Genomic DNA, 15,402 nt, shown 5'->3' on the forward strand with positions numbered 1-15,402 from the left:
CCAGAGACATATAGGCCTCAAGAAAACAAGGCACCTATGCTATCAATGTGAAACAGATTAGTCCTCCCACATGGTGCTGAGTGGCAGTCTTGGATCATAATCCAAAAGACATTTAGGGGATAAAAAGTTTGGACCGGATATGGAACATTGTTGCTGTAAAAAGTTGTGCTACTTAGGGCTGGGTGATATGGCCAAAAAGTCATTTGGTGAATTAGCTTGTTTCTTATTTCACCGTTTTAATTATACTTCATTCTCCATCTTAAGTATCACTCACTTATTGAATTCGCCTCCTTCAGTTCTCTTCACACTCACAGCTGCATGTTGAGGAGGCGTGTTGACGACGTAGCTGATAAATGCTACAATGTGTCGCCTAACCTGGGTGGACCGCCAAAGTAAAGTGTATGTGTGGGAAACACTGACTGAACCGTTTGCTTTTCTTTTTACAAGCCAGGTCTCAGTGTCGACCAGCACTGCGTCTCCCTCCGTCTTGTTACAGACTTTGAGAGTAGACGGCTGCGTGCAGACGCAGAGGGAGGGGAGGGGCTGCGCAGTGAGGGAGAGAGAGGAGCAAAGGCTGGCAGGACTTTACAGAAACATTAATAAACTCAAAATTTCAACTATTGTCTAATTTCATATCTATTTTGAAATTATATCGGTATACCTCTTTTACCGATATACCGCCCAGCCCAAGTGCTACCATGTGTGTGTTTGTGTCTGTGAGTTCTAACCTTGTTGATCCAGAAGACCATAGCGTCCTCCAAGTCAAAGGGAAGCTCCTTGGAGGCACTGAAGGTAGAGAAGCGCTTGACAGAGGCCACCACTTTCTCGATGCTGATCATCTCCACTGTGTAAGCCATCATCAGGGCATCGATCATGGGTATGTGAGCACTCTGGGTGAGAGAGAAAGAGTAACAGAGGACAATTCAATTTCATTGGATTTTTTCCCAGTTTCCAAAGCAATTAAGATCAAAGCTGGGGGCAAATGAGCTGAGACTGCAATCTAATGCACATTCATCCAAACAACATCAAATGCTATGGAGCTTATTAATGTAGAAAATGATCTAATGTACGTGCTTACTTTATGACAAGTAATGAGGACTATACTAAAATAGTTAACGTGAAATTGGTGTTTTAAATTTACAATTCCTGATGAATCTACCCTGTGAAAAGTGAGAAATTACCACCAACTAGAGACATCACTTGAGGCAATTTATCAGATTTTGCACAGCTCACTCTGGAGCCACAAAAGGCTTCATACAACAGTTTTTCACATGTGTAGCAGTACTCCCCAAGACCTGTAAACAGAATTTTATGTGTTAAATTGGTAGGCTGGGTTCCCCTTTGTGTGTTTGTTGAACATCCTTCAGACCTGTTAGGACAGCACGTCCTAAGAACTAGTCTGTTTCGAGCATATCCCAGTCATTACTTTTGCAGGTAGTGGGCCATCATTTGAAGGTCATGGTTAGTGACCAGTGGATTCTGGGATGTAACAGCCACTCTCGGGTGTGGCTAAATGGATGAGATTAACGGATAAGGGTACCGTCTAATTCAGAGCAGATCAAGTGGGACAATCCTGCGGTTCCTAAACAAATGAGTAGCTTTAAATAACCTGCCACGGTTTAAACAAAGGTAAAATCTCTCATTCAGCACGATGGGTGTCCACCCTTAAACCCGCTCTCTATATCCTAATAAAAACAAGAGGCCCACCAGGGGTATCCCTACTCCAAGTGGCCCAACACCTGGTGCCTACCAGTAAAAATATTGCTTCTTGGTAGCCAGGGAGGGAATTACCAACAGCAAAAAACTAATTCATTTTCTGGCAAAACCCAATTTTGGTAGTCAACCCATTTTTCTAAATCTCATTCAATGTAAAAGTCTGTTACTAGGGTTTATTCCTTGTCCATAACACCACAGCCAATAATGCAGAACAAATAAATACATGCCATTGTTTCAGTCAGTGCTTTGTGTAACATGCTGCTAGGCTAATCCAATTGGTGATGGAAGTGCACAGAGATTAGGCTCGTTAACATAATGGATGACAGATATTCTGAACTTTCACCACAGCACGACATGGACAATAACAATGAAAATCTACTCCCAGACAAACCTAGACTGTAATATACGTAACAGACAAAAAACAATGATATCAAGAAAGTAGGTAAGACTGTTCCTACAGAAAGCTAAAGGCTGCTTTTCAAGAGGCAATCGAAGCATTGAGACAAATTTTAGATAAATGCATGTTCCTTTTAAACTGGTTACTCTGCCTTCATTTACAGAATAATTTTTGAGTTTAAAGGCTGATTTTTGCTCCTGAGTGAAAGCTGATGGTTAATTAAGTCTTCCTTATGGTCAGAACATGAGGCCAAACAGTGGATCACTTCACAAACTTTTTCTTCAACAAAAATTAAGTCCTAATTTGTGTATGATTCAAGTGAATATAATCAAACATTTATTGAACATTTGCTATATTGTTATTTAAAAAAGTTATATTATGATAATTATTTTTATTGTTTTATTGTCCAGCCCTATGTGTAACATGATAATGTTGCAAATAATGAATGACTCAACTGCAAAAAAAGGTGAACTGCATTTACCACCTAAGTGTCAGTAAGTAGTTCTTAATAAATAGACAAAAGGGCAAGTATAACAGCATGACGTGCTGTTAACTCTTTTGTTCTCCTCCAACATAGCCCTTCATCAGCGCACTGTGGAGTCCCATGGGGAGCAGGGTCTGCTGCTTCTGCTGCCCTGAGCGGTGTCTGTGTAACACTAAGTTTAAGTAGACTCAAGAGGACGGCTAGCTTCTCAAGGTTTTACAAGACCCGGCTGTTTCCCCACACAGAGCCAGACAAGTTGCAGAGGAACTGTCTGCAGGTACAGAATCGGTTTCATTTTCACACACACACGAAAATGCAAGTTGCTATGGAAACACCCTGTCAAGTCAGCAAACTGAGAGGGTGGTTTAACAGTCTATCACAGATAAGCAGTGTCCTGCACAGGATTTTCCATCTCCTCCCCAAGCTTTGTGTCTGGCTGCTTACACACAGGCCTGCGTGGATTATTTTGTCAGGCTGCTGCTAGCAGGAAGAGCAGACGCACACCCCTTACTAGCCAGCCTGCAGAGCACAGACCTGCTCAACACCATTGCTGGTTTCCATGGTAACAACAGGGTAGGAAGATGGCTGAGGGAGCAGGTTGGTGTTCACTCTATCCTGTGTGAAGTGCTTTTGGTGAAATTGTGAGACATCGGATCTCATTGCCACAGAGGGAGGGCCTCCTTCATTCACTCTCTTTGATGTGATGCTGTTGATTCAGGTGATGATTTAGAGGATGCAGGTTTCACAAGAAGTTAAACCTGTTTAAGCGCCGATTTGTGAAAATATTATAAGCATTGCACTCGTATGATGACCACAGAAAGGGTCAGTAGAGCACAAAGTTCTCTAAACTTTCTCTAAACAACTGGATAAAAATACATTTAATCTGGGCTTTCAAGGACAAAAAGGGGAAGATGCCAGCATTCAGCAAATGCTCTTAACAGATCGTAGGTGAAAAAAAAAAATCACAGACAATAAAATCCATTCATCCATCCAATCCAAGTATTAGTGCAAGAGTAACCCTCTTAACATTGATGCCTCTGATTAAACTGCGTGTTTGGAGGGCACAGCCTCAATATTTTATGAGGATTTGAACATGTTCCTATTTTTCTTCCTTAGGTGTTTTCTTTTTCTCGTCGTTAGAAGCCCTTCCTGAAATGCAATTATAAGTAATAATGAATTGTGGTCCATCCCAACCTCCTACCCATGTTTGAAATGCTGTCTTGTAACTTTGGTCAGAATTGCTCACCGTTTGTGATAACATGACAAAAAGGCCAGCTTTCCTAAAAATCGGCCATAAAAAATGAGAACAGGTTCTAATGTTTGTCTAGTGACAAGGAAAATGAACAGATGGGGAGAACTATATAAAGACAGACTGGAAACAATATCGCCATAGCAGAATAACAAACCCTATTTAGAGCCCTATCTTGCATGCCAGTCCTAATACAACTAGCATGAGTAACAGTCAAATTCCACTTATCAATTTGACTAAAAAATGATAAGGGTGCAGCCAAATCATCTGGAGACAGTTCCACTAGGTGAAGTAGCAAAACATGTCTGAAAATCACAGTCCATCCATCCATACATCGTCAACCGCTTATCCTACGTACAGGGTCGCGGAGGGCTGGAGCCAATCCCAGCTTACATTGGGCGAAAGGCAGGGTACACTCTGGATAGGTCGCCAGTCTATCGCAGGGCCACACATAGACAAACATGGTAAATACTAATACTTCAATTTCACGCCTAGTCACAAGGTTTTCAGTTATTCTGCACAGTAGATAGAAGCTTCCCAGTGGCTCAAATGCCAGTCGCTAAGATGGATTGCACTGCTGGATAAAGGATAAAAGCAGTAGTCTCTTCCACTGATTTCACTTATTCGGAAGCAGGAAGAGCTGCAGATGTTCCAGGTAATGTGCAAAGTTGTTATAGCCGCAGGACTGGTTTCCTTCTTCTCTAACAAATAATCTGTGCTACAAGTTATATTTTAAAAAAGCTACTGTAACATCACGGCCTACCAGGTGCTGAAGACTGTAAACATATTACTGACTTTAAATTTCACCAAGAGCAACAGCTAAAGTTAAAAAATGGTCAAATGAGGGCACAGAGATTGAAAAATTGTAATTTATCACTCAGGATATCAATTAGGATACATACCCTTTTGTTAGGGCTGAACCATTAATCATTTTCAAATCGAAATTGTGATTTGAAAGAATGAGATTAGCTAGTTGTAAAGACGGCGATTAAAATGTAGCTTGATTATACAGAGCAACTGACAACAGTTATGCAGTTAAAAATTCATGCCGTTGTCATCCTTGTGTCACAGACTAATCAATCAAAAGTGCCATGCACCTCTTGTTACAATCCTACTCACCAATCAGAGCGGGCGCAGGGCGTGCACATTGCCAAAACAAAAATGTGGGATAATGGCATCAGCTGAATCGAAACAGGGAGCTGCTGTGCCGCGATTTTGTCCGGCGTCAACTCACCGTTTAGCCTAGTATTGTTGACGTGTTGTTAATTCGTCATTTTGTGTACTTCATCTACAGATAACAGCTCTCTGTGAACCCATTCCACTACACCCTGTGCAGGCTACATTTCCCAAATGGAGCATTTCAGAATAAGAGCGTTTTGCCTGCCTGATTTTGCTGACTTGTTTGGATTTGGTTAATTTGTTCGGTTTTCCTTGATTTTTTGTGCTACTACCATAGTTAAGTCATCTATGTAGTTACATTGTTTCTTTTTTTGTTTGTTTTAACCGTATTTATTGGTGACATTTGATTGGGAATATGCACAGGGTGTTTTATTTTGCTGCTAGACCCAGCTTCCGTCAGAAATAGACTGGCAGTGAATTTTGAACTTTAGCAAAAAAAAATTTAATCGCTTATCGAATCGTAATATCAATTAAATATTTTCCCCAAAGCACTCAGTCCTAGAGACTACCATATGTGTGTCTAGCCAAACCTTCCAAAATCTATCACTCACCATTTTGATGGGCATACAGGCCAGGTCTTCATCTGTGACGGGGGTATCGTCACTTTCCACAACATATATCCCCTTCCTGGACAGAGACTGGATGACGGACAGGTGGGACTGAAGAGACGCTGCTTGCTCCGTCTTGAGGATGAGGGCGCAGACACGGCAGTAGAGCTCGCAGGACAGCAGCAGGCGGATGACAGGCGGCTTGATGTGCTCCTGGTCATACTGGTCTGTGTAGAATGGGTCCCTTAAGTCTTCTGGAATATGGTCTGCAATGGAGAGAGTGGTTTAGTGAACCATTGGCATGTGACCTGGATTGAAGGGTTATATGGGTAAACTAGTAAAATAACAAAATAGTACAACACTGATGAAACAGGAAAATGATGGTCACTGGCAAGAACCTTTAAAACTAACATCTCTCTGTCTACCTCAGCCTATATCCATCAAACTTCACCAGTTTGATGGTCAACAGGCTACAGGAATATCAAGCACAACGCTGCCCAAGTAATATTTGCTCTATGCTGACTTCAGTTTACTTGAGGCAAACATGGCCATTTGTAACTGTAAATCACAGATTATTGGGAAACTGATCCTTGCTAAGCTGAGTCTTCAGTGAGAACAGTCTTCTCAGGTGAGACTGTGCACTTTGCCAGCACTAATTTAACAATACTGGAGCCACAAAAATGAAAACAATGACCTACACAAGAGATTCTGTTGCTTTGCCTGTGAGGTCACTCTTAAATCCAGAAACCACAGCCATATAAGGGCAAGGGACGAAGGACTTCAGGCTTGCACAAACCAAATATATACTGTAAGAAAAACTACACATTGAGGCTTCAGATTGGACAGTTTTTTGACTTATTGTAGACCAAAATCCTGTACTATATTAAACAGTGTGGTGATAGAAAATAACCCTGTCCCGTTCAATCTGTTTGTCAGACTGAGCTCCAGTAGCACAGCATAAGCCGTATGTGTGTATGTGATGGGTTCTTAGTGTCTGCTCTGGCTGACGGGATAAAGGGAGCCACTCATCAGCAGTCTCCCGCTCACACAAACAGGAAGGCAGGCAGCTTCTTCCAACTGCTGCTTTTGTAGATGATAATACAATAAGCACAAACTGCTCAAGAGAGGAGGCAATAAACTAGATGTTGAGAAAAATATAAACTATGTTGGCTAATAAAAGTATAAAACATGAACGGTTCAGGCTAGACAACTGAGATTCAGATTTTCTGTCACAGTTCCTTGGAAAAACATTTTTTAATGGAAAAAAAATAAAAACACAGCCGCTCTCTAATTCACATAAGCATACGATAGTTTTTTAAGTAGGGTGATACACTGGTCTCACATTGTAGATGTTTGTGTGGTCAAGTCAATTTTCCAGTTGTTTTTGTGGTCTTCATCATATTATATTTTGTGGTTGCAGTAAGTTGCATGTTGTTGTGATGTTAACCATAAGATCACATACTTATCAACTGGGGAAGGTTCTTCTTTTTGTGATTCCTCCTAAGCAAAGTGGTCCTCTTCTCTCTTCTGACACTACATGTGTTTTTGTTTCTGCCTGTACACAGTTCATAATGTGGTCTTATCAGTCTTTGCTCATGCCACTTGGGTAGTGACGTCCCGATCAAGTGTTTTTTAGCCCTGATCCCAATTAGAGTCTTTCAATATTGGCTATCTACTGATATGGAGTCCAAACCTATACTAATATTTGCCTAAATGTTGATGTATCTGGCACACTGAAACTAACAGCTGTAGTCTACGAAATATGACACACCTTATTTTTAAGAGCTACCTGACCCAAATACTGGAGGTGCTGGTTCAAAAATCATTAGCTGATAAGCTTAGTTAATTAACGCTAATTAGCGACAGATGACATGACCTAACACCAGCGATGTTTCTCACTTTAACCAGCGATAGCAATGGTGAGCACCGGCTAAATGTTTTGTAGACTGCTTTTTGTCCGGCTGTGGTAAAGGAGATTACTGCCACAACACCAGCAGGCTGAGGTGGACAAAAAAACAGTAAAGCTGAGAAAGAAAAGGATCTAATTTTGATCGCTGATAACAAGCCGTTCCGATTAAGAAGTAGTTAGGTGCGTTTCTTTTGATGCATCAAACCTCCCTGCTAAGGCAACTATGAAGATTTGTTGTCATGCAAGAATGACTTCGCATAAATAGGTATTAGCTGAAGTGGTGATTTTAATATGATTAACCATGCAGCCCTTATATCAGTAGATAGCTGCTAGTGCTTAGATCCCATCGATCCTGTTCCACGTGCATTACAACAACATAGGCCTCACTGATATGCTGTCTGCCACCCTACACATGGTGCAAAAGGATGTCGTTGTACAACAGCATTAATCTATTATGCATAACACCCAGCAGTGTGGGTAATTCCTGGAGAGCTTCGTCTGAGTGTCTAAACACATTAGAACAGTGGGAATGATTGTGTATGAAAACAAAAGTCTGGCTGGGGCGAGACTTTACGTTTGACTTCATTCCACAGACAATGATGTTGTGTGGCAGCTGCTTCCCCCCCCCCACCCCCCACCCTCCTGCCACCAAGAGCAAGGCTGAAAAATATACTAACTGGGATGGGGTGGAGCATGAGGATAGAGTCTGGCAACAAGGAGAACAAGGATCCAGGAGGTGTTACAGCACAATCAGCCAACCATGCTCAGCACCACACTACAGTCAGCGCAAGCGGCTGAAAGCAGGGTAAGGACCAGCAATGTGCAGCAAACATGACTGGTGTTGTGTCGGCTGTCTGTCACTCAGGCTGGGAGCAGCTGTGGCACACGCATAAGGCAGGAGGAAAGACTTAACAGGGAGTGCACGCTGATGAATACCCATCATATGCACCTGAATCCCTGACAAGCCCCACACCACAAGATGGCTGCACTTATTTATAATGGAATCACATCACTTCAACTGCTTACAGTTTGTGTCAGTCTGTCGTTGCACAAGCCAAGCAAACAACTGTGAGGCATTAGTATGGTAGAAGACACCACATGAGCCATGGGGTGAAAATCAAATGGGCCTAATATATTCAGTACCCATGGGTGGAAGATATTGCACCTGCACCTGAGCTGTGGCCTACTGTAGGTTTTCTGTTGTAACTGAATCGCATCTCCACCCAAGTTCATGTGCTGTGCAGTTTGTTTTTTTGTACGGAAATGTTGTCATGCTCCATCTCTCGGCTTGCATCGTTAGCCAGAGCCTATGATGACCAACAGTGAACTGAGCAAGAAAAGTCCTACGTGCCTTGGTATGAACTCTGAGTAAATATGAGCTTAAGTGCAAAAATGGGCAATATGCTATACTACAAAAACTAGGCCAACAAGACAAAGGCTTTTCCATCAACAAACTGGATTACCATTAAAACTCCAATCTTACTGTCAGTTGTTTAAAATGAATGCTTCTGTGGCATTAGGAAATCTCTGTAATGACCATAGATATGTAAGAGATAGCAAAATACAAAGGAAAGCTTGTAAGAGTCTGTGAAACAATGATGATAATTTGACCAGAGACTACACTGATGCAACACACATGCAAATCATTCAATGACATGTGCATCAGATAGCTGAGGCTTACACTGCCTTTGATAAGGAGACACTGTGTAGCACATCAAAAGGTAAATAGTAAAACAGTAAAACAATGAGGGCTGTGCTGTGATTTTAATGCTGGAACAGTTTTGGATGCTGAATATTAAACACCTGCCAAACAGTCAGGATGTTCTCCAAAGTCTGAGTTGAGAGGTTAAAAATGCATTATTTGAGCGAAGACTCCATTTTCACACATGATTCACAGTTTTCTCTCATGGTTAATATATTGAGTTTGCACAAAGAAACACTGGATTACAAGGCCTATAATAATTCATAGTGTACATAATCTGAAAACATGCCAACACTGGCTGGAGATATGCAGGGCGGGAGTCTCCGATTGTCTACAGGACACGGTCAGTGTTTTCAATAAGAGTTTCACCAGCCACGCTCACTATTTCACCAAGGAATTAAATGTCCCCCCAAACTGGAGCTCCTAATGATGACTGTTTACCTGCTAGTACAACGGGGAAACTTGCATGCAAGAGTAAAAATCATCCACATTTGACTGTTAATTGCTGTTTCAGCTGCTGATGAAATATATAAAGTTTTCAGCACACTGATGGCTAGAACATAACAGCCAACCGTCACTAGTTCCAACACTTATCTAGCTAAATCAACATTTCTCTACAGCATTTCAGTTCAAAACACAAACATATTAAACCTTCTTAAAGGTAGGATTTATGGCAATGTTAATCTTAGAGTATAGGTTCACAATTTTTCAAGAGAACTTTATACTAAAAATTGTATAACTTCGGAGGATATCCACTTTATAGACAGTATGTTTTGTCCCACATCACTTCAGTCAAAACCCATTACAAGCGAGCCAAACATTTTTCAGTGTTCATATGGACACAAGATATGAAAATTGCGAACCTAACCTTTAATTTGTTTTAGCTAACTGTACCTAATAAGAAGCAACTGAGTGGAAATGCCTTCAATTTTTCCCCAAACTACACACAAAAAACTAAACAAATACATAAAAAGCTCTCTTTATCAGGCCTTTGACCAGGTGTGTGCAGTGAAATCCAGTGGATATCAACTTCAAATCAGAAGATAAGCTAGCCGGGCTTTTTTTTAAGTTGTGCTTAAATTCATACAACTCATCCCTGAAAATGTATCCAACACTTGTCTGCTGCAACCACCGACAAGGCAGGAAAATCTGGCGTAAAGGCCCAGTTACTAATGCTGATACCATCTTAACAGGGAGTGAGTGACTGGCATTACAGATCAGTATTTTCCATGCTCTGAGTACAGTCTAACAAATATAGCCTAATCCTCTGTGCCTGTCATTCAGCCTGAATTGGGCTCAATCTCACTGGCCACCCTACAAGACTGGAAGGAATGGTGAGTCAGTGAGGGAGGCTTCGAGTGTCACAGGGGAATTCGCATTGGCTAGAGTGCACACAAATATTTCTTTCTGTTTTCCTTCTGACACAAGTATGTGGACAAGAGTAAACAAATTATTGCAACAATAACATCTGAAATAACTATGAGAATAAGAGGAGAAAATGCTGCAGATCACGTCATCTCCAGTTCCCTTAAACTCTGTTAAAATGTGCTACCCGTTAAGTCCATAACGGTGGATATATAGATTTATATATGGCTATATAGCTTAGCATTTGTGTAGTGTGAATATAAATTACATTACTTACCAATACCATAGGCTTTGGCAAACAGCCACCGCAGGTTGGCAGCTATCTTTGCTCTGGCCGAGTCATACATCTCCAATGGTACAACGTCCATTGTGCCTTCAGCAACCCCAGTCAAATCCACTTTTCTCCTGGTACTGTCCCCGCCAGCACTCAAATCAACATCCATCCTTAAAAATAAAAATAACCATGATGTTGCAGTCACAATTATACTGAACATACTGCTGAGTAATGGACACTGCCAAATAACAGGACACTAGTAATCCACAAATCTGCCAAGTTGCAGTTCTCACTGGTATGGCTTGTTTGAGTGGCTGGATGCTCAATTACAGTGATTCTTCAATAAATAATTAAATAAATAAAGTCCTCATCTGGTGTTGGTTGATTATTAAGAATAACACTGATTTGGGTGCTGCTGTTAATCCTCCCTTAAGTGGCCGATTAGGCTTACATTTTGTGGTTGAGACATAATTACTAAAGTAGCATCCTCACAGGCATGATCACATTCATCACGTCAAATGCTTGAGGAGAGACTGGAGGCCGTGTCTTTGCAGTATCCAATACTTAAATGAACCTACAGTGAGGCCATGGTGACTGAATACAAGACATAAACTTTCTGGTCTTTAGGTAAATTGTCTGGCAAGCGCATTAGGTACTGCAGTAGTTCACACCCAAAGAGTTACTGTTGGTCAGTAACTTTTTCCTACTTCCAATAAACACTAGTTGCTTAAACCAAAATTGCTTGCAGAAAGTGCAATGACAATAAAAACAGAGAAATCTTACTGAGACTTGATAAAACTCCCTCACATTGATAAATAACATCAAATCCTGCAACTCAATTGTGATAGAAGTTCCCCAGTACAGACTCACAACAACTAAAGATTATTTGCAGTCTCAGTGACTTCCTTTAAATCTTTGCCTGGTATTTTCCAACAATTGTGATTAATTTAGGTCATCTTAGTACAGGTGTCTTTGTCAGTTCTCTTTTGAAGCATTTTGTAACTTTGTTTTGAAAATAGCTATGCAATTAAAAAGTACTATTACTATTAAAGACCTTCTGCAGTCAAATCAGGCAGACATCTGATTATTTTAAATCAGTGCCTACATCAAACTCAGGGCATTTTCACTTTCAATTCCTGCTTCAGGTTATGTCTTGCTTAAACATTTCCATTCCTTTGGCCACTTTTTTTTTTCCACATTTAGATTCAGACAACTTTATCGATCCCAAAAAGGGCAATTCGTTAGCAGCTTACCCTGTTTTGTCAGACTGGGCAGAATTTCTCAGTGAACTTGACCAAAACAGTAAGAACATGTTCAACGCAGCATTTCTACTTCATTGAGGGGTAAAAACAAGTGCATACACCGGCTTACAAATAGCGTTACGTTAAGACACAACACCAAGATCCTAAGGCACCTTCAGTTCGCCGGGAAACTAAAATGAACCTCTGTAAAGTTAATATTATATTTACCAGCTTATCATTATGTTACCATTAACGGCCGATGCTGGCTTGTTGAACAAGCTAGGTATTACCTATAACTACAACGTTAGTATGCTGGTGATATGATAACCTCATTAACAAGGGAATCGCGGATCGGTGACAGGGTCCACATTTGCCTAATATTAGGTTAGCTGAGCAGCCATGTCTACAAATGTAAATCAGCTAACTAGACGGCTAACCGTTAGCATGCTAGCGTGTACTGTAACAGGACCAGCACTGCATTCATGGGCCCCATGAATGACGTTAGCTAGCAGGCAAGACATTACCTTGAAAGGTGTGGTGTGTCTCCAAATCACCCTTCTGTTCCGTCTCGGTAAACAACTGGCGTTAACCAAGGACCTGCCTCGCTTTACAGTGGCCTGCTGAGTGGAAAATACACCAGCAGCAGCGACGCATCATAGCCAGCTAATAGTGCTAGCAGGGAGGCGAGTCTGAATGGTCTCCTCCCAGCAACAAGACCCGATTCGCGGCCTGTGTGACAACCGCTCCGCGGAAGGCTTTCAGCTGAAACAAACGCCAGGCAGAAAAGGGGAGAGCACTCCAATGCAGAAACACGACGTACAGCGACTCGTATGTTTAAAAACCTACATTTGTACTAGATTCCTCATGTTACTTAACGGATATACACACATATTACTGGCTCGGGCTTTGCAGCGAGAACCGGTGGCGTGTTCGCGCTCTGCCCATAGAAATGTAATTATCATCCCAGTCTTCTTCGTAAAGGCAATGACTGCACATGCGTGATTGCCTTCCAGACTGTTTTGGGTTTTTGTAAATGAAACTTTGTATCAAACATACAAAAAAGCACATTGCATTCATATTCGGTCAATTTTACAACATAAATTGAACATGGAGTACAATATTGATAATTTACCAAACAAAGAAATAAAAGGAAAGGAGACAAAATGACTCATCAGTCGATACTGTAAAAATGGGGCTTTCTTCGTTTTGTAACTTTACAGGGATTGTTTATATGTAATTATGTCATTTAGAAAGGCATTAAAGATGGGGGATGTTTTAAGCAATCGACATTTGTGTGTGAAATATTTTGCCATTAAAATCAGATAATTCACTCCAAATTCAGTTGTTCTGTTCTCCATTTGAAGCCTAAATGTATTGTATGTATTCTTAAAATTGGGATATTTTGTGTATTGTCAATGACCCAGTACAGGAAAGCATCCCAGAAGGTCTGGGTTACACTACAAGAGAAAAAGAGATGTTCTGCGGTTTGAATGTCAGAATTACAGAAAGTACAAACACACATGGACAAATCTCATACATGCCTTCCACACTGTTACTACCTGTACTAGTAATAACTTTAAGTAATATAACCACAGTAACTCACTCTCCTACTTATATTGCTTTTCATTAAAACACACGTAAGTTATTACCAAATTACTTAAGAACTTGGTAAGTTTTATATTACTCCACTTGTTGTAAACACTAGACTAACTGAAATATTTGTTGACTGAAACCAACCATCCCCAGTTGTTCATTCTTAAATGATTTATTTATTTCTGTAGTAACTTATAACAATATACGTACACGTTTCTATTATTATAGTTCTGTGTTGTCCTTGTGACATTGACCAATGATGCCATCTAGTGGTGAACTATAAAATCGGAATTTGTTGTGGCAAAGCTAATTTGTGTGCAGTCAAAAAATAAATTGTTGTTCTATTTACAACAGATAAAAGTGTGCAATTCAAATTCTTTTGTAGTAGACTGTTGTATAGTTAAGTAAATAAGGTTCCACTGCTGTTAGCATTGGATTAACATCACTATTTAAACAGGTATTTCTAATTTAGATATATTTATCAATGAATTTTGAAAAATTACCACTTTGTTTGTTGCAGTTATCCCTAAACTTCTGTTACTATATCCTGAATGTCTCACAAAGCACCCCAGGGCTGTGAATATTTTAACTACAACAACTACAACTTTATCATCATTACAAAGGGAATTTTGGGTTGCAGCAGGCATAGACAGGTGGGAAGATAAACACAGTTTGGTCACAGGAATGCACTGATCACATAGTCAATGAAAAATAACACAAAATCTAAAATATATTTGTAGATTTAAGATTATTAATATATAGAATAACATATAAAGCAGATCAAGCCAAAGATAAAAAAAAACAAAAAACACTCCTATTACCCTGTGTAAAAGGAGAAAAAAATGCAGTTCTACTAAAGATAATGTACACATGTGCAGGTCTGTATTACATTAAGAGATTCAGCCTTTCAGTGACGACAGAAATAATGGTCAGTGTTGAGTCTAATTTAATTTTAGTTATAAGAAAACTGCAAAAACTCCAGAAGTAGAAGTTAGTTAAAACAAATAGTAAAATAATTAAATTAGAAAGATAGATTTTTAGATGGTGGAAACTTGCAACTTAAAATAGAAATGCAAATTGAAAAATAAATAGCCCTCTTAATTCCCTGATTTAAATCAGTCTTGTTGACTTGATTTCAGCTATTTATTTATATTTCTTTCTATCTGTCTACTTATTGTTGCATTTGTAAAGTATTCTATTGATCATCTGTCCAATAATAGACCAAGAAAGAATACTTTATTTCTGTGGAATTTGGGTGAACACAGCATCATAATAGACTTTTATGATGTCACAATTTACCTGTTGACTACTTGTCGGATGCACATTGCTGGCAATAACAGAGGATACATGTTACAATTAGTGTAGGAACATAAAAAAACAGGTTTTAGCCCAGATACAAGACAATTTATCATTAAAGTGCAGTAATTTCTTCAGGATAAAACCTTTCCCTGCAGTACATGGCCTCTACATGGTCGCCAAGGAATCCTCCCTCTAAAAACATTTCTGTTGAAGAGAAGACTGGGGAGGAAGAGGAAAACATTGAGGCGTTTCAGGAGTTTGAAGAAGTTGTTGAGAAGGACAGTAGGGACAGCAGATGTAAAATAGCCTTTTGGCTAATTCTGGCACAGTATACATTTATTTATGTATTATTAGTGTGCATTGTCCCTGTTAAATAAACCTGAAATAAATAAATAGAAGAAAATCATAGAGGAGGTTATATTTATTATACCAACAAAGTCACCTGT

The 15,402-nt window shown here is 40.0% G+C and overlaps 1 protein-coding gene across 3 annotated transcripts in view; it reads right to left on the bottom strand.

The window, feature by feature from the left end:
* The window catches only part of camsap1b (calmodulin regulated spectrin-associated protein 1b), a 28,700-nt gene extending 15,398 nt beyond the window's left edge, over positions 1–13,302 (bottom strand). The window contains exons 1-4 of one of the 3 annotated variants that reach the window (XM_038703626.1): positions 12,589–13,302; positions 10,827–10,993; positions 5,577–5,839; positions 729–890 (exon numbers count right to left, since the gene is read on the bottom strand). In XM_038703626.1, the coding sequence (XP_038559554.1) occupies positions 729–890; positions 5,577–5,839; positions 10,827–10,992 (591 nt within the window). In that variant the 5' untranslated portion in view covers position 10,993; positions 12,589–13,302. The remainder of the gene's footprint in view (positions 1–728; positions 891–5,576; positions 5,840–10,826; positions 10,994–12,588) is intronic. The other 2 variants (XM_038703628.1, XM_038703627.1) reach the window with 2 other exon arrangements.
* Between the last annotated feature and the right edge of the window lie 2,100 nt (positions 13,303–15,402).

This window comes from Micropterus salmoides, unplaced genomic scaffold (assembly GCF_014851395.1).
Source record: "Micropterus salmoides isolate LMB-PRFRI ecotype aquatic unplaced genomic scaffold, ASM1485139v1 Ms_hic_scaffold_7, whole genome shotgun sequence".
NCBI lineage: Eukaryota > Metazoa > Chordata > Actinopteri > Centrarchiformes > Centrarchidae > Micropterus > Micropterus salmoides.